Source organism: Helianthus annuus, chromosome 6 (genome assembly GCF_002127325.2).
Source record: "Helianthus annuus cultivar XRQ/B chromosome 6, HanXRQr2.0-SUNRISE, whole genome shotgun sequence".
NCBI classification, from domain to species: domain Eukaryota; kingdom Viridiplantae; phylum Streptophyta; class Magnoliopsida; order Asterales; family Asteraceae; genus Helianthus; species Helianthus annuus.
In genome coordinates this window covers 75,484,395-75,499,902 of record NC_035438.2, presented here as the reverse complement: position 1 = coordinate 75,499,902, position 15,508 = coordinate 75,484,395, and the positions used below count along the sequence as shown (strand labels likewise).

Sequence of the window (15,508 nt, the reverse complement as noted above, 5' to 3'; positions counted from 1 at the left end):
CTTATGCGCAATACTTGAACCAAAACCTGACTCGTATGGTAACCATGTTAGGACGTGGTTGACCCCTCTTAGCTCAAGTAACCTTTTCGTGTTCTGCCGAGCAAACCAAGGTGAGTTCACACTCTTACCAAGGCATGGGATTCCCGGCGGGTAGGGAATGGGATTTGAAGGAATGGGATTGAACAATTACTTGTACTTACACCGTTACTAGACTATCTACCATCGTCCTCGGATGCGAAGGACCCATACGTAAAACCTACGTATACTTGTACTTATCACTATCCTCAGGTTGCGAAGGAAACTTACGTAAAACCTACGTAAACTAATACTCACTACTGCCTCGGGTTGTGAAGAGCACTTACGTAAAACCTACGTAAACCCCCGCGTACCACTGTTCACGAGTTAAGAAGGACACTTACGTAAAACCTACGTAAACCTCGTACGTACTACTGTTCTTGGGTTAAGAAGAACACTTATGGTTGCCCCTAGGCTAGTACATATACACATGGGAACCCCCCCCCCCACCAAATGAACATACAAATGACTTAGTTAATGACGCATGATGATGCAACGAACTTACTATTACGAACTTGCTTACTGTGAACTCGCTCAACTTTGTTGTTGACTCTCTGTTACATGTCTTGCAGGTCGTTAGGTATTCATGGAGCTTGCACTGGGAAGCACAGTCGTTGTGGGGCATGGATCGTGGATGCCATGTTAAACTTTATAACACTTTGAACTTGATACTTACGTTGGGATCTCATATTATGCTTCCGCTACTTAAACTATGTTTTGTCTGAACATCAATTGTATTGTGTTGGATTTCATAAACTACTTAAACTATGTTTTGTCTGAACATCAATTGTATTGTGTTGGATTTCATAAACTACTTTTACTATGTTCAATATAATTGGTGGCTTGATTCTGGTCATGTCACGCCTCCATGCAGTGGTACTCCGCGTGTGGATTTTGGGGGTGTGACAATCGTGGCCTGTCATCTCCTAACTCATTCCTAGGTGATTGGGACTGAGTAATTAGGGCTTATGTGTGTTTAATTTTAATTTATTATGTTTAAGTAATTTTGTAATTAGGTTTATGTAAGCTTTTAAGGTTTACATAATTTTGTTCAATTTAATTAGGTTTAAAGTTTTATTAATTATAACCAAAAAAGTTTTTTTTTTTTTTGGTTGGGGGGGGGGGGGGAAGGGAAGGGGGTATGTGTCATACCGGACATATTTGGTGGGGATGTGAGGGTATTTTAGAAAATCTTTAAATTCATAAGATACATAAAGTTCTATGAATATGGATAAGAATTCGAATGTGAATATTCTAAAACAATCAAATCATATCATATAAAACTTAAAAAAGCATTAGTTTCACTTTTAAAAAAACATTGTATGAAAAGTTAACGTTTTCAAAATTATATATATGTAACTAATTATTAAACATAGGACTGGCCATGAGCAAGTGCCGGGTGGGCGTCGGTTCAGGGCCAAAATCGTAAAAGGGCCTGAAATTTTTTTAGAATTTATATATATTTTTTTATATAAGCTATATATACTACATCATACAAAACAGGAACACAAAATCATTTTGTTCTAGTGGTAGGTAGACTCTGTTTTGAAGCAAAGGACCCCGGATCGATTCAGTTTTCTGGCTTACTTTTTTCTTTGTTTTTCTGATTGGGAATTGATGTTCACAGGATATGTCGAATGTAGTTTTCTTCTAATTTATCTCTATTTAAATGAAATTCACCGATATTAAAATGATGTTTTCTTTTATTAATAGTTTCATTAGTATTTTATTTGAAGGACTCTTCGTGTTAGAACTTAACTAATTCAAATTTTAATATAACAAAATCATGTAATTTTATGGGCTTATTTTTGTTGATCCTTTTTCCTTCTATTATTTAACTAAATGCGAGGGATTATTTATGCTTATGTACGTTTTAACATAAATTTTGTTTGGAAGCAAATTGGGTTAAATATATACGTTTTTATTCGACGGTATAAATTTGAATTGCTATACGTTTCGACGTAAATTTAGTTTGGAAACGAGTTGGGTCAATTGTAATCTATGCTTTATCACGTTGCCACTACACATTGTGTACGTTTTGAGTTGGTCTACATTTCGACGTAAATTTTATTTGGAAACAAATTGGGTCAAATTTAATATATTTTCATTCAATGGTATGAATTTGGATTACTTTACGTTTCAATGTGAATTTAGTTCGGAAATGAGTCGGGTTAACAGTGGTCTATAATTTATTCGTCGGGTATGGCGTCGCCGTTGTAGGATCCATAGCTGGAAAGACTGCAGGAAAAAAAGGGGAACATAGTCGCTAGGAAATCAGATTCCATAGTCAACGCACGTATAAAAAACTAATATTGTATTGAATTGAAACTTTCAATGTTAGGGCCCTATTATTTTATCTCGCCCAGGGCCCAAATTTATTTTAATATTTTTGGAGACGGCCCTGATTAAACATCATTCGTTATTGTGTTAACAAAGAGTGTACTCTAGAAATAATCATGAACAAGCAAGATGATTATTAATTTTTTTGTGAAACCAATTGAAACTTGGAAGTGTAATGGTCCGATTATTCGTTTTAAGTTTATTTATTATTAGTGCATTAAGAACACCCATTTCGGTGTGGGGTGTTACATGGGTAATGCTATACCAACCCTACAAATCAATCTAGTGACATATCACATAAATCAATCTAATGATTTACCAATAGATGCATGTTATTTGACAATAGATATCTAATTTTACAATAATCACTTTTAAATATACCCACATCATACATGAAAGTGTAAAGAGTAAGAGGGTGTTTGGGAGTACGTTTTGAAGTGATTATTTAATTATTGCGTTTGTAAAACATAAATAATCTAAAAAAGTGTTTGGATGAAAAAGTGATTATCTGTCTCCAAAACACAGTTTTGGAGAAGCATGTACCTATATGCTTTTTCAAAACGCAGTTTTGAAAACGCAAAATATATTTTGAAAACACATAATCTATTTTGAAAACGCAACACCAAACACCCCCTGACATCCTATTAAAAAACATTTATATTTCTGAAACTACAATCAAGTACAAATGTTAAAAGCCTTTTTAACTATTTTTCAACTGGCACACAGAATCACAGTTTTTACTGTAGTCATAAAGACAGTGACTTCAAATCTCAATCCTTTGTCATCTGGAAAGTAACTACTTTCAATCTTCAGTCATTATGAACATCAATTAAGGAACTAAACCTAATTGCCTCAATCTTAGTGAAAGCCTCTATACCTCACTAAAAGGAAGTAAAAGCAAACTAGACTATACCGCTTCATCCGACCTCAGGCTTGAGGTGTGAGATCATGCTTTTTAAAACCAAGCAACTGAGTTTTGTTACATACATATAGACCGGAAAATACAATAATGAATGAAAATGAAGCAGGCGGGCCTCAAGCTTGTGCACCTGCTTCATTTTCATCCGAAAGCTCTTGTTTTTGTTCATAATCTTGATCTGGGAAAACTTCTGATTGGATAGATGGAGAAATGTTATTTACATGAAGCCAAGTGAGTTCCCATAAGCTATCTCCACCGAGCGCACTTCTTTGAACCAGCACGCCTTTATTTTTCATAACAATCAGTGTGTTTTTTAGAAGCTCGGGAACTAGTTCTTGAAGCTTTTCGCTCTTTTTACCTCTGATTTTAACCTTAATGTATTTTTCCATCCGAGTAAGAACGCCCAACCATAGTTTACAAAAGGTAGTCACTTGCGAAAGCTCGGGAAGGAGATGTAGAAATACTTTCGAAAGAAGCTTTAACGCCAAAACAAGGGTTCCTTCCATGTTTCTAAAGTCTTTTTGCGAGTGTCCTTGGGAGATTTCCAGTAAGTCATCAAGAACCGTAAAGATGACCATATCAAAACACTGTAACCAAAATCCATGCTGGATGTTGACCTGGTCAACCCCGGTCAAACACATTTCCAGTGATAAAAGAGCGTGGTTCCTAACGTCTTCTCTCTGATCCAAACAAACTTTTCGTAAGCCTTGCACGAGTCTCAGCCACATTTCCCCTATATCCTGACAAGTTTTCGCAGCTTCTGCCTCCCCCGCAGCTTCCCGGGCCTCTTGGGCCCACTGAGTTAGACATGTAATGGACCCCGACATAAGGTCAAGTGCACGAATGGACCGGTCAGCATGTGCGACACGTGACTCAGCAAACTGTCTTGCTGCATCCACACATACCATAAAGTTAGCTGGCATTAAGTTGATCCCGTCGGACATGATGAACGTAAGTGCATCGAATCCCACTTCGGAAGCTTCTGGGTCTCGCGCGGTGTTGGAAAGTAACGACGTAATCGTCCTCCACCCCATTTGGGACCGAACGTGAGAAGCGTTTGCCTTCACTAATCGGCTCACTTCCTGAGTTATTTGCTCGCAATACGCATCCGCCACCCTGGCATCAAGCTTCAGCACAAGCTGCAACGACCTCAAAAGGTCATCTGCCAAATTCTCTTTGTAAGGAAGAAGCCGTTGACAGATTCTTAGAAGACCGAAAACCGCTTTCTCAACAAGCGCACACGGCATCACGGTTGCATGGACAATGTTGGCAATATGTTCGTAAACACCCTGCCAAAGAATTACTATCCTGTCCCTATTGTTTAACGTGACCGCAATTAACAATTCTAGACAGAAAACCGCAGTATCTTCATCTTCAGGGGAACTATTCCCACTATTACCCTTTTGTGGTCTCCCGGCCCAAACGATTGCGCGAGCAAGGTGTATTAACGAATCCGCTTGAAGAAACTTGCTCTCGGTGAAAATACTATCGATATGACATTTTTGAATTGTTTGAAGAGTACGTTGATGAGCAGCAAGTTGTAGCTCGGTGGGTTGCAGTTGCGGTTCTTCTGAGTCGAGAGATAAGAGTTGACTGAACCGGCCCATTAGGCCCGAAGACCTCCTTGGAGTAGTGACAGCTGGCATGTGAGCGTTGGATAAAGAGTTTGTTAAAGACTTCCCATGGCCAGGTTCGGATAAAAGCTCAGAATCGTCAGCTGCGTCACTAGCAACGCGAGCGGGAAGAAGACCAAGCTTGTGCAGCTTCAAGATACAATCGAGAATGTTCCTCCAGCCGGCCCGTATGAAGTCACCGTACCTATTTACAATTTGACAGTTAAAGACTCAGATGATTATAGATATTATATTATTTTTTTAGTTGTAGTTAATGTATTGGGTTAAGATCATGTGAAAATCACTAGGTAATTGAGAACCTTGAGAACAATTCTTGACCACACATTTTTCCTAAACAAAAACGCAAAAAATGCAATTTTTATATGAAAAATCGCAGCTTTTTCTGTCAGAGTATGTATTGTACATCTATGTTTGATAATGTACATATATGTACAAATGTGTATAAATGATTGTACATATATGTATATAAAGGAAGATTATGGTTCTTAACATGTTTTTTCTAGTGCACATACGTGTAAATACGTGTTTAAAGTTGAATAATAAGTATCGTACATATATATTTGACAATATACACACATGTATAATTTAAAAATTGACAATATACACGTGTGTAATTAAAAATTGACGATATACACATGTGTATAATTAAAAATTGACAATATACACATATGTATATCCAAAAAAATTAAAAACATGCGATTATAATAAACAAAAAAAATTGGCTTTGAGAAAGAATGGTTCTCACGGTTCTCAATTAGCATGTGTTTCTCTTAGGATCCCTATCCTTAAAGTACTAACTATTTACTTAAAAAAAAGGACATAAAAGTGTTAGCGGGTCATCTGTTGTGCCATAGGAACATAAAGAGAGAACATAAGAAAATCATTATAACCTATTGGCGATGGTGAAAACCGTTATAGTTGCCATCCTGGCTTTTGCATCATCACCGAACGCTAGAACCGGTTCCTCAGCAGATGACGGATTCAATAGGGTGGTGAACTTGCAGAGAGAAACAACCAAATCATCCAAAACGTCTTCAAGACAATGACAGGCAGAGATTTTCGCAACCGATAAGAACCCATCGATACACGTCTGGAACACATCTTCCCGCTCAGCATGGTCAAACACAACAGATATCGCAGCAATTGTCGGGCCCGACATTAAAGCAAACATATCACGGTCAAGGTGACTGTTGGAATCAGACACAATGAACGGAGCAGTTTTCTTCGACTTGTGCATCAAATCAATCCAACGGCTAGGATTCATTTCGGGAAAAGCTACACTTTGATCAGGGATTGTTCGTATTTCATTTTTGCAGATTGAATCATAGAGCTCGGATAAGAACTCACGAGGGAGATCATTACCACCGTTAATGTGACGGTTATTTCTTATGAAATCCTCTTCTGTCATCTTCTTCTTAACTTGAACATTATGCTGATCCGTGTTAAGCATAATTAAAGAATACGATAACAAAAGAGCAGCATCTTTGTTAGCAAGAATGTGTGGTGATTGCTCGTAGTATCGTTCAGAAAACGCCTCGAGAACTCTCTGTATTTTTTGCGATTCTCCAGGCAGCCGAAACGTCTCTAAAAAGAGTCGCAACGCGGTATCCAGATTCATATCTTGGAAATCGAAAGTTCCGGCAAATTCATGAAGAACTTGAACGCAAAACTCGTCATGATTACCCAAAAAATCCCCGACAAGATTCTTATCTAAGCCTGCAGTGTACCGGAAAAAGCAAGCCACACTTTCAGGATCGAGTTTCGCAGGTAAAAGATGTGTTCCTTGAAGAAACTCGAGCCCTTTTTTCGGATCTCTGTTAAAATGATCGGCTCCAATCACGAGCCGCTTTTTTATGTATTTTCTTCTGCGTACAAACGGGACCCAATGATCAGGATCGGTATAGTCATCACACTTAACCATCCAAAAAGGCGCATACTCTTCAAGGTTTACCAGAGCCAATTCAGAACTAACCGAAGCATTGCTTATTCTCTCAGCCATACCCTTAATAACAGCGATTAAACCGTCTAACGCAAGAAGATGCGTTGCGGATAACGGACAGTTTACGGGGAACGCACTTTTCGACAACAAGCTAGAAAGTTCTTCGAATATATTGCTACATGTTATATCGCAATCTAAGTTGGCGTACATTTCCACCATGAAAGACTTGAGTCTACAAAAGTCAACGAGAGCCTCCATAGCAACCTCTTGCTGCTGATAAGAAGCTCCGTATCTGCTTTGTGCGAGACGTAAAATAACACACGAAAAGAATGCTTCGAGTTGTAGTTTGAGTTCGGTACGCAAATGTTGATACAGGTTTAGAACAATGCTGCATGTTGTTGAAAGAATAAGAGGGCTTGTTGATAATCCAAATTGCATCAGATTACGAAACAGATCATCTTGGATTAAACTTAATAAGCGGGGATGAAGACGTATGGCGGTCCCACCCAATTCGATTGCTGAATTGATCAAACCTAACGCGTAAAGGGGCACGTCTTCATCATAATCTATTGCCATGTGTTCAACGGAATTTAACAACTGACATAAGAAATGAAATATTTGTACCATGCACGGCACCCCATACGGTTCCGTCATTAAACTTAAATCATATGAAACATTATCATTTCCGTTGTCAAGTTGCGTAACCCCAAAACTCCCGACTGCTTCGGGAAGATGTGAAAAAATACACCTCACGAGTTCATGAATCATATGGCGAGACATTCGCTGCAACAGCTCACCTTTTGTTCCCGCCTGATGAACTACACGGAAACACGTGTTAAATACGGTGCAAACGTGTTGATTACTCAACATAACCGACGCTTTACTTTTCATACAAGCGAGTAGAACTTGTAGGATCTTCATGAGGACAACTTCTTCGGATGCCGGATCAGTGACCTCAAACCTGCAGCTTGTCACAGCATCGACAACCAAGTGCATGGCAACCTCAACGTTAACAGTGTTCTGATCAAGTACATCAAGGGTCAAGATCTTATAAACCGATGACAACGCGACACCTGTAATTGGTGCACCAGTTTCGTCAGATTGAATTACGTCCAAAAACGGTTGTAGATAAACAACAGGATTCATCGTATGCCATTCATGCTGCCAGGAGAATATTTTTCTACGTAATGACTTGAGAGATTGGATGAGGGTGTGCTCCAGCTGATCATCGGCTGACGTGTAACGGCCGCCCCATCTTACGTTTCTTCTCATGACGGCTAACACGGCACCGATTTCGGAGTTAATCATGCATCCCAAAGCAGCTTTATCCCTCTCGGAAATAGTATTCTCGTTATCTTCGGGTTCTTCTTCGATTGCATTAATTCCAGGTTGCATCTTTAATCGCCCCATTTTAAAACTATCTGCTATACAGATTATGACCTGTAACCTGACTCTTCAAAACCTGTAAAGAGACGATTGGATAAACGTTTTGGTCAAACTAGATAGTTAACTGAAACGTACATACATACAAAACCTGATAAAATGATTGACAGCTTTATGTAGGCTAAGGATTAAGCATAAACAGTAATCTCACATACGTTAATTTTTTCCCATGGTTTGAAATAAGAAAACTTGAACAAAAACGAAGTGAACTATTTCCATATTGAACTGCACATAAATAGAATACTCCCTTAACCACAAGTAATTGCAACATTTCCATTTTACGATGTCCCATACTAATTGCAATGTCTGTTATTTTTCCTTTTATAAGTTTTTAAGGAGGAAATACTTGCTTACACCACACTCATTGCAAAAGTTTTTATGGTATTCAATTTCACCCACGATATCAATATCTCTCTTTTGCCATTATGAAGGATATTAGACATTCGACAAATAATCAAACACTTCTGTTAGTACCATTTATAGTAGTTTTTCATGGGATTTCATACAAATAACTGAAACATGTTTGGGTGCTGCATACGCAAGACCCATTATGAGATTATATACATCTATAAAAAAAAAAAAACTTCGGTCTACAGTAACAGGCAGGTGGGATTTTAATCAAAATACTAAAACAGAATTTGAAATGGCATGTGTCGTGGAGCATTGACATTGACACGAGCCAAAACTCTCCGGTGAGCAGATCATGGGGTTCACGTCACGAGCACCGGTTTCAATTCTTGTTCAGAATTTCATGACTACTGCTCATATTTATGATTTAATATAATAGGTAACTAATTCAATCTTTTGATTTATTATGAACTAAAAAGGTTACTCATTAAGCTTTTAACTTAAACTTTGTTTGTATTTCTTTATATTAAAATTAGATAAATTTAAGAGAGATATTGCGAAATATAGCCAAACACTATTTTTGAAAAGTCTTCAGTTTCAAAGCTAATTATACCACCAAAACATAAACAAAGTGAAATTCCTCAAGAAAATAATAGTAATTAGTATATACTTGTTATAAACAAATAACAACCGCGGGTACCGAGTTTACTCAACATTATCATTACTATTATCATTTTTTGAACAACAAACTCACATGTCCTAAATCCTACACCTGTGCCCCAAATAGGACTTGAACCCTCATCCACTCGGTTGAGGCCTGAGCGAAGACCTTGATACCGTGAGACCAAAGGCTCTATGGTGCCAATTCACGTATTACATAGAGTTAAGATTCCAAACTACAGATAATGTACAATTAATAATCATGTATGCTGTAAACTATAGAACTAAATGAGATTTTATATTTTAACACTTCAGATCTAGCCCTAAGAACAGAGCATAACTTTAACAACTTAAGCATATATACAAAACCCATTGAAATGATTGACAACTTTATGAAGGCTACGGAATCATATATCGAATTAAGAAGTTGAAGCACATACAGTAATCTCTCATACGTTAACTTTTCCCCATGCTTAATAAGATAACTTGAACAAAATCTACAGAAGTGGACTATTTCGATATCGAACTGTAGGAAAATAGAATACTACTCCCTTAACCACAAGAAACTGCAACATTTCCATTTTACGAGGTCCCATACTAACTGCAATGTCTATTTTTTTTCCTTTTATAAGTTCTTAAGTTAGAAATACTTGCTTACCCCACACTTCATTGCAAAAGTTTTATGGTATTCAATTTTACCCACAATATCAATACATCTCTTTTGTAATGATAAAGGATACAAGAAATTCAACTAATAATCAAACGCTTCTGCTAATACCATTTATTGTAGTTTTTTCACAGGTCTAAAAAATAATTGACATGTTTGGGTGCTGCATACCATACTCAAGGGCCATTATAAACAAATAACAACCACGAGTGTCGAGTACCAAGTTAACGTAACAATATTATTACTATTATCATTATTTAAACAACCACGAGTAATGATTTTACTTAACATAATTCTTACTATTATCATTATTTGAACGCCAAACTCACGCATGCCCTAGATCCTACACCTACTTCAACAACCACCTGGTTGACATCTGAGCGAAAACTTGATACCGCGAGGCCAAAGGCTCTTTAGTACCAATTTACACATCACGTAGAAAATATATATCCCAAACCACAGATAATCTACAATTAATAACCATACATGCTGTGAATATTAAACCAAATGAGATTTTCATCATAAACTTGACACATATCTTCTTATTTACCACAACACAGTCAAGCACTTCAGATCTAGCCCTAAATACAGAGCATAACTTTAACAACTCAATCCAACACAGTATATTCGCAACAGGATCATATACCATTACATCGATATATCAGCCTAATATATCTACAAACAAAATCCTCTCGAACTGCACTTAATAATCTAAGAAAACAAGCACAAATCCTAACGAATTTAGCTTAGATTAAATACGAACCCTATTTTTGTATAACAGATGAAACGAACAACAGTTATGTGAATCGAAGAATGTAGAGACAGATTAAAGGAATATATAGAGAGTTGAGAGAGATGAGTGTACCTTAACAGAGGTTTTCCGGTGGAGATCAGGCGCCGGTGGGCGGTAGTCGCCGGTGACGGAAGTCAGAGTGTGAGAGACTTGAGTAAATGGAAAAGATGATGAAAATGCTGCGTCATCGAGATGTTTCATATAACAGAAAACGCTGATTGGAATAAAAATCAAATAACAGCACGAACAAAGTTAAAGAAATTAGAGTAAAGCCTATAGATATAATCTAGAAGACCGAAAAGAATTTAAAGTTAACCACATATTATATCTATTTTATACGACAAAAATTTTTAGAAAGACTTTAAAATTAAAAAGTAACATAAAGGCTGTAATTTTTTCAATAATATGACTTTGGAGTTCTATTCCCTTTTCATCTATTTTCATCCCTAAAAAGTCTATTTTCTCTTGTAATAGACTAGTTTTCTTTTCAGATAAGGCTAACCCATTTTTTATACATAAACCTAAGGGTTATAAAGAAAATTAGAAATGAGTTCAAATACGGAAAGTGAAAATAATATAGTCCCTAACGTAGAAGATTCTGAGGTAGAAAATTTAATAACTAAAGTAAGATATATGGAGTTAAATGAAAATTTAATAAATATTAAAGTTGGTGAAAATTTTAATATAAATGATACACCTAGTACAAGTAATGATAAAAATATACCAATAAGAAATGAATCTCAAAGGCCTACTCTAGGAAACATAAACAATTTTGATATAATCTTTAATCTTGTAGATAATAACTTACTTGAGTTATCAGTTTTGAACCGACAAAATATTTCGGTAAATACCGCTCTGAATGGTATCAGAGCCACGCAGAATTCCTTCGCGGGGGCTCTAGATATTGATAGTACTTTGCATGAGATTGAGTTTGATAATTTAATTGTATTAAATTTAAATTTTATAAATAATAAAGTTATCATGCTTAGATTAAATCAACAAAATGATTTATTAGAAAACGAAAATTTAGATTCTGAAGTTGATTTTGATGAAAATTATATATCTGACGAAGATTTTAATTTTAGTAGATATGAATGGACTAGTTCTGACTTTGTATATGATGATACTGATTGGCAATATAATTCATCTTAATGGATAACCATAATTTTAATAAACTAAAAGAAAGTCAAAATTCTTTAAAAATAGATAAAGATTTGATAGAAGTACAAAAAAACTATCATATTTTATGGAGAAAATATAATTTTTAGACTAGATAAAATTATGGAATTATTAGAGTCTAGATGTCCTAATAGGAAAGATAAAGAAAATTAGAAATGAGTTCAGACACGGAAAGTGAAAATAATATAGTCCCTAACGTAGAAGATTATGAGGTAGAAAATTTAATAACTAAAGTAAGAGATATGGAGTTAAATGAAAATTTTATAAATATTAAAGTTGGTGAAAATTTTAATATAAATGATACACCTAGTACAAGTAATGATAAAAATATACCAATAAGAAATGAATCTCAAAGGACTACTCTAGGATATGCTGCAATAAAGTCAACAATGAAACAAGAAGATAATTATAAACCATACCAAGTTATGAAAAATGAACCAATTAATCCTTTTGGAATATATTTAGATATAGATTGTGTGAACAATACTGAAGATGGGAAACCGCTTTTAGAATAGCAGTTTCTGTTAATAAAATGGACATTGAAACAATAAAGGATTTTTAGAAATGACTCTTTTAAACAGTGTTTTAAGATATTGGTAAAACATAAGTCCTGATGCAAAAAGCTATATATTTGAATCAGAAGATCAAAATATAGCAAACATAATAACAAGAGTTGTTGAAGCTTTTAGATTAGAATTTTGTGGGGAAGGTAATATAATAAAAGACCCAGCAACTATACAAAAATATTTGACAGCTTTATTACGTCTACAATTATGTGATATTTGTGAAATTGATACATATATTTGTGTTTTTCAAGATTATTATTATCATATCTATAACCAAGTATCAGATACATGTAATTATTTACCCTTATTTTTCGCAAAGATACCTGGCCCATGGGGACAAAAACTAATGAGTACATATAACCCAGGAACAACTGATACTTGAGGAAAAAGAATAACACATGCTAGAGATAAATTGAGCGAGTGGTGTGGAGATGCCATACTAGCTAAAATGAGTAAAAAACTTAAAAAGAAAAACTACAAAAGGTAAAGCCTGAAATAAGGAACACTTTGGGATGGGTACATGTTGGAGCTATCCAAATAATAATAAAATCCACCTTTAAAGAAGGTATAGATACCCCTATAGAATTAGCAGTTATGGATAATAGAATCCAAAACTAAGAAGAAGCATGTCTAGGAATACTAAGAGGAAATTTGCAATATGGTAAACTAAAGTTTAATATATACTCAAGAATTTTCTATTATATCCAAGACAAAGATTTTGATAAAACTTTAAGTTTATTACAAGATTTTAAAAGAAAAGATTTCCTTAGACAACAAAATAGGCCATATTCTATTATATATGCTATATCATATGCTATATCAAATACCCACCATTCTGATTGTTTTAGTATAAAAGATACTATAGATTTTCCTTTTTTGTTTAATGAAGTATGCCAAATACAAATACCAACCCTACCTAAAATTGAGGAAATAGATTCAAGACCATTAAGTCTTGATTTACAAGATAAACCAATTCTATTAACTAACCAGATCACCCCTATATTATCCTTTTCAAATAAAGGTGTAGTTAGTCATCCCCTTGCAAGGTTGACTAATTCTAGTAGATTTTATAATATCATTGATGCTAAAGAAGATAACATAAGAAATTATAAAATAAAAGGAGAATATTTCAATGGAAAGAAATTCTCTCATATAAATATACTAATAGATACAGGTGCAAATGGAAATTATATAAATCACAAACTATGTGACCATTTGCAAAACTATCCGTTAGAAGAACCTCACCAATATATTAACATTAATGGTGAGTTACATGAAATAAATGAAGCCATAGAAACTATAATTAAATTTGGTGAAGAAAAAATTCCATTAAGATTGTTAATAGGTAATGAAGATGAAAATGATACATTAGAAATTATGTTAGGATTAACCTTTTTAGAAAATGTTAAACCTTATCAAATAACCTCTTATGGGTTAAAAATCACATATAATGATAAGATGATATATATACCAAAATGACAAGTCCTAAAAGTATATACATCCCTATAGGAATAACCTATAAAGATTATAAAGCTGAATACTTTGCTGCTTATATAGATAGTGGATTAGGGTTATGCATATGTAAACCTGATTGCTTTCCAAAAGAATATCATGAAGATTTAACACCCTGTAACGGTGTTAGTTTTTCAAAAGATATAATCCCTCTGAGAAGAGGAGTAGAAAATCCAACAATATTAATAGGATCATATATGGTTAAATGTCCACCATTTTATTTTTATAATTCAGGATCAGATGTACTATTTGGAAATGATTTCTTAGAAAGATTTAACAAAATAACTTTTGATATAATAGCATATCAAATAATATTAAAAACACCATGTCACCACTTAATAGTTGTAAAAAGAATAAAAAATGCATATGGGAGAAAATTCCCAATTAATTTTACAACACGCGCAAGCCAGCGTGGTGATTTAGGATACAAACAAAAACCCAAACTTGAAAAAGGTATACCAATTTTGGAATATTATCCAGAAGAACCACTAGATTACCAAGTAAATCTAAGAAACTTAGATAACCACATAGAAAATATAAAATATAAGTTAAGACAGTGTTATACGGATAATCCATTACAATTTTGGAATAAAAATCAAATAACAGCAAAATTAGAAATGAAAGACAAAGATAAAGAAATTAGAGTAAAGCCTATGAGATATAATCCAGAAGACCGAAAAGAATTTAGCTCCTAAATAAAAGAGCTCCTAGATTTAAAATTAATCAAAGCTAGTCATAGCCCTCATAGTTCTCCTGCATTCATGGTAAGAAAACATGCAAAAATTAAGAGAGGTAAGCCTAGAATGGTGATAAATTATAAAAAAATTAAATGATAATACTGTTTTTGATGGAAATTTTTTACGTCATAAAGAAAGTCTAATAAATTGGACAAGAAATAAGAAGATATTTTCTAAGTTTGATTGTAAAAGTGGATTTTGGCAAATAAAAATGCATCCTGATAGTATTGGATACACAGCTTTTTCTACTCCTCAAGGGCAATATGAATGGCTTGTAATGCCTTTTGGATTAAAAAATGCACCACAAATATTCCAAAGAAAAATGGATATAATATTCAAAGATTAGTATTTTATTTTTGTCTATATAGATGACATTTTAATTTTATCAGACAATGTTAATTTGCATCTAAAACATCTTGATATTTTTGCAGATTTATGTATAAAAAATGGGTTAGCCTTATCCGAAAAGAAAACTAGTCTATTACAAGAGAAAATAGACTTTTTAGGGATGAAAATAGATGGAAAGGGAATACAACTCCAAAGTTACATTCTTGAAAAGATTACAGTCTTTCCTAATAAGTTAGTAGATAAAAAACATGTACAAAGTTTTCTTGACATATTAAATTATACCTCAGATTTTATAAAAAATCTTGCAGAATTAAGAAAGCCCTTTCAAAATCTACTTAAAAAGATAAA

The 15,508-nt window shown here is 34.5% G+C and overlaps 1 protein-coding gene across 1 annotated transcript; it reads right to left on the bottom strand.

The window, feature by feature from the left end:
* Window positions 1–3,101: 3,101 nt before the first annotated feature.
* LOC110865748 (ARF guanine-nucleotide exchange factor GNOM) lies at window positions 3,102–11,066 on the bottom strand. Its single transcript, XM_022115066.2, has 3 exons — window positions 10,891–11,066; window positions 5,859–8,369; window positions 3,102–5,152 (listed from the first exon to the last, which is right to left on the bottom strand). The coding sequence occupies exons 2-3, from the start codon at window positions 8,315–8,317 to the stop codon at window positions 3,451–3,453; spliced, it is 4,161 nt and encodes a 1,386-aa protein (XP_021970758.1). The 5' UTR covers window positions 8,318–8,369; window positions 10,891–11,066; the 3' UTR covers window positions 3,102–3,450.
* Window positions 11,067–15,508: the final 4,442 nt, after the last annotated feature.